The sequence below is a fragment of the Channa argus genome, chromosome 7, assembly GCF_033026475.1.
Source record: "Channa argus isolate prfri chromosome 7, Channa argus male v1.0, whole genome shotgun sequence".
In the NCBI taxonomy this organism is placed as follows: Eukaryota; Metazoa; Chordata; class Actinopteri; order Anabantiformes; family Channidae; genus Channa; species Channa argus.
The window spans coordinates 8,956,191-8,961,209 of NC_090203.1; the positions used below are offsets into that span (position 1 = coordinate 8,956,191).

The 5,019-nt window shown below is 38.5% G+C and overlaps 1 protein-coding gene across 1 annotated transcript; it reads right to left on the reverse strand.

Annotated features, from left to right (window-relative positions):
• Positions 1–402: 402 nt before the first annotated feature.
• tomm40 (translocase of outer mitochondrial membrane 40 homolog (yeast)) lies at positions 403–4,730 on the reverse strand. Its single transcript, XM_067509536.1, has 8 exons — positions 4,514–4,730; positions 4,191–4,351; positions 3,539–3,640; positions 3,305–3,410; positions 2,408–2,530; positions 2,125–2,201; positions 1,017–1,119; positions 403–912 (listed from the first exon to the last, which is right to left on the reverse strand). The coding sequence occupies exons 1-8, from the start codon at positions 4,728–4,730 to the stop codon at positions 773–775; spliced, it is 1,029 nt and encodes a 342-aa protein (XP_067365637.1). The 3' UTR covers positions 403–772.
• Positions 4,731–5,019: the final 289 nt, after the last annotated feature.

Here is a 5,019-nt window from a genome sequence, read left to right on the forward strand (position 1 = left end):
CAATATGTAGAAAATACTAACTCACCAAATTGTGGGTGGTCTTCTTTACAACCTAAATGAGTTGGTGGCAAGGATTTGTATTACTGCAAGGAAACTGGGGGAATTTCATGAAAGTAATACAAAGCATATTAGATCAAAGACGTCACAGAAGTCTTGATTAAATGTGCACCAACTGTTTTCGCCACATGGAGACGACCACAAGCTCTAATTTTCATTCACTGGAGCTTTAAGATCGCGTGTATGGTGTCCAACAACAGACTGTCGCTTATGATGATAAATGCCCCACACTTAGATGTGCTGGGTTTGCATAGATGAAACTGTTTTCTTGGAGTTTATCACAATAATCCTTTTATACTTTTAGCCGTTTCATCAGGTTTTTTCCGCACACAGAAAAAACATCCATTCTTACAAAATGTTATCACATTTATTTCAATCCATCATACATGATCACCATATATTAAGTCTAACCACTTACTTTCATTTTCACACCACAAGTTCTCATGCGCCACCTGATGCCCTCAGATATACATTTCTCTAAAGCCTCTGGGTATCCAATACACCATAAAGGAAAGACATTTTTTGCTACAGTATGTAGGCATGGCTTGGCCAGTCCTGGCTCCTTGGTAGTTGTCTTTGTCTCTCTCTCTCTCTGCCCCAGAAGTTGTAAGAGAGTCTCTGAATACAAATTTTAAAACTTAGTCCAGGTTCCGGTGTGTCTCTGTGCCGGTCCAAGCTGTGGCCTGCGAGCTGGCTCCAAGTACACCCCGCACTTCTACCCAATAGTAACACTGAAGCCACACTGGAACTTGTTCTTGCGGTGGTTGAGGAAAGCCCCTAGGGCTAGTGTGAGAGGCAGAGGCAGCAGTTTCTTTTCAAGGGTTGCTCCAACCACCCAGTTACTGTCAACTGTGCCTGGAGAATGGTGAAATAGTTTAAGACAATTTATTTTGTAAAGCATAGTCTAACTTTAATAACTTCTTAATAACTTTTGTTGTAAATGAACTGCATCCATTTACCTTTAAAGAGCAAGTTAGCTTTAGGTAGGTCTAACTGGTATCCAAAGGATGTTGTGGTGTCTTGCATCCTTGTGTTAGCTTCAAATTCAACTCCTATCTGCAACTGCATTTGAAGATAAAAAATTAAAGGGTTTTACTTTTTCACCACTAAAGTCAGTTTCATACAATACCTATGTAGTTACATGCATATAACACTTTATAATATTTAGCAGTTGCTAGGAAACAAAAAAATTATACAAACACTGAAACCACGTAGGCCTAACTGATACTTTCCACACACTGTGTGAAACTGACATAAAGAGGGGATGTGTACAGGCTCCTATTCATTTTACGATTGGGAATAAAGACACTTTCCACCCATGCTCAGTGCAATGCATGATGGCAGTAGCAATAAGAAAAATCTCCTTCGTTTATTGTGTTTAAACAACGTGAAAAACTGTAAGTAGTAAAACAGTATGTGTAAGCTCTTCACATAAACATTCTAGGGCTTATGGACAACTTTTTGTCCTGCACACGCTCATCCGCAGAGAGTTCATCCGAATCCTAGCAGACTATGGAGATGACTAAATTTAAGTATTGGATACAGACACCTGGAAAATATCAATTAGCTGTCTTAATAATGCCATAGAGGACAAAGGTCACCATGGGCACTTAGCAGTCTGTAGCTACATAGCCCCACACACAGCAAAATGTAATACACTACAGAGGTGGTAGAAATATACAAATGTAATACTCAAGTAAAAGTACTGGCCTAAGACTTTCCACTACAAGTACCACTTCAAATCTTTAGCAGATTATCTACAGTTTACTTAAGGTACAAATTCCTGTATGTATGCATCTTAAACAATGGTTATCATGACTAAACAATTAATAATTAATACAAAATAAGGTTCAAAGATCACGGTTTGTAAAGCTGGAGCTCATTTTAACCACTTGTAGACGAGAGGTGGTTAACCCAGCATGTTTTTTTGGTCCTTTCGGCTTATACCATGAGTACAGGGTCGCGAAGCTGGATTGAACTATTTGAGCTGAATATGAGATGCTTTGGGAGACAAACCATGAGTGTTACATAGGAATACAACTACGCAGTTTTCAAAATGTTAGATACCTGATCACTGGCTTTGTGATAATATGTAGCATGAGCTCCTGCTCCTCCTAAAGTTAATGTAGCAACACAGTTGTCACCTGTTAAAGAAAATAATGACACAGAAAAAAAGGACATAATTAGGCCCCACTGTATCCAAATCGTGATAACATTACAGAAAATTGTATGCAAATAATTTTGGAATATAAAGGTGGCAAATTAAAAACAAATCAATGTACTGAAATATGTATGTGAGTATCAAGTGGTCCTGTAGTGCAATGTTCAATAGGATCAATCTGTATTTTACCTGTGTACCTTCCCAGGACAGATGTGACAGCTCCTTCCTCCCCAGGTCTCCTGTGGTAAACTAGCTCACCGCCCAGAGCTAGCGCTGGTGTGATAGACTGGAGGTAGTGAGCCACCATAATTCCTGAAGGAAAATGGTATATATATAGAACAGTTATCTCCCGTGGTCACATCTTCTATGACTCTGATTTTCACATTTTTTAATTCTTCCTTCTGCATTTCTCCACCTTTCTGAATTGAGTAAATAATCTGATCCTTGTCCAGGTATGAAACTAATAAAACATTTTCTTGGGCATGACAGAAATGTGTCCATAGCACAAACTAACATGGCAAAGCATTGTCCTTAATACTTACGTTTGTCTTATATGTCTTGCAACATTGTAAACTGCTTTAGATAAAAGGGTTATATAAGCAGACCATTTAACTTTAAATATACTAATCTAAAATCTGGATTTTCCTAAATTGTGACTTTTCTAAGGAGGCACAGCTTTTGTTAACCTGAGATGCAGATGACATAAATTTAATCAATTTATCAGAGTTAGGCATTGGTTTAGCAGTAATTGTTTCTATATGGATCCGACAGGATTTTAGTAATGTCACTGTAGTCATTATTAGCAACCTACGCTGGTAGGTTCCTAAAGCACACGGTAATGTATACTAATATCTTTTATAAAGATCAACAAAATGATTGTTTCAGACAAAGAGAAGCCACATCCTTATACCATTAATGCTAAAATAAGAAATGTTTTGCATTTTTGCTTAAAGTAATAAACTGTGAATCCACTACTGAAATAGTTGCAACTCATTTTCTAGCATCTGACTAACTAGTTCTACATTAGTTACATTCTGTTATAGAACAGACATTAGATCCAGTGGCATTTTAGGAAGATAATCATACCAGATCCAACAACTAGGTCTGGATTTCCAAGTGTCACAGCAGAAGTGAAGTCTTCACCACGATACTCCATGTCACATTGCCAATTCACAAACTTGTGTTGCTGAGTCTAGAGCACATAAAACAGAGGAAACATTCAGAGACACAGATCTTTATGTCAGTGACACCTAAATGCTGCAAAAATAAAATAAAGATAAATAACACCAGAGAGTATGTTCCCTCGACAAACCTACACACCTGAATGGCTATTTTGGAGCGAACAGCAGGTGTGAGCTGGTGGATGACCTGGGCATTCAGACTGCCAGTGTTGTCCATCTCTCCAACCATTACTGGAAATGACTATGGGGTAGAGCAGAACCAAATGCATATACTTCAAGTTGACAAAACTTTACCTGTGTGTGTGTGCGTGCGCACGTGTGTGTTTGTGTGTGTGTATACACAAAAAATAAATATATTCAACAAACCAGTCATGCTAAAGTATGTTTAAGTTTTCACCACTGGCAAACATGCATATAACTAAATGCAACCAAAACAATCCTTAATATCAAAATGGTTGATTCTGCAGTTTGCTTTCCACGTGCAAATTTGTATAACTTCCTAGAAAAACATAATTTTATTGTTTTAATATTTCCTAATATTACCTTATTTTAATAAGGTAGAAAATAAGCACGGCGATTTTCTTTCAAAAATTCTTGTTTAAAATCAAATTAAAGCATAAAAACTGAATTTTTCTACAGTCGAGGAACACATAATCAACTAAAACAACAGTGTTTAGACTTCTGTCATGACGAGGCATATTAACAACCCAGACTTTGAAAGGTCAGCAACTTATTTGTTGCTGGAGTTTGTTGAAATGAAAATGGGAATATGAAAAGAAAACTATAATTACCTCTGTTGGGCCAATCTGTTTACTGCCTACGTAGGTGGAACCAAATCGGTATCCAGAATCACCCAGGGTACTAAGAGTAATAGTATGGCTGACCTGGAAGTGGTTACTCAGGCCTTTGTTGACCACTAACCGCACTCCTTCCATCTGCAGAGGGAACACATCTAAAAACAGAAAATAGTTTTTAAAAAAGTAATTAAACATCATACAATTAATAAAGTATTGGCCATTATGACAGTAATTGTACCCTTATTACAATATCATGATGATAACTGAAGACACATTTCCCAACTCACATCTTGCGTAAGTCAAGGCGATTTTCTAACCTTTACATTTGCGGTGGCACTCCTCATATGTGCCTGGATTTGGGAGCGAAGAGTCTGCATCGGCTGTCTGCTGCCCAGATCCTGATGCTGGAGGGACGGAGGACACTGAGGGCAGAGTAAACCCTGGAGGGACGGGCATCAACCCTGGGACCCCTTGACCGCTTCCAGCTGTAGCCGAGGCCGGACTGGGAGAGGCGGCAGCCAACACATTTCCCATACTCTGAGGCTATAGCAGACTAGAAAAAGAGACAGTTTATTATTTATTAAATAAATTCATTAACCTTAGTCATTTACTGACACTGCCGATGCGCGGCAGTAACTCCAAAAATGGCATTGCCCACTCAACACACAATAGATCTAATGCCCATTAATGCACAGTTAACGTTAAGCTAGCTACCATTCACTTGCTAGCTACAGTAAGTCGTTTGTATCACTGTCCTGCCACTAACGTTACAGCAAGTTGGTTGAAGCGAAGGCCCAGTGTAGTTAAAGATACATAATAGATC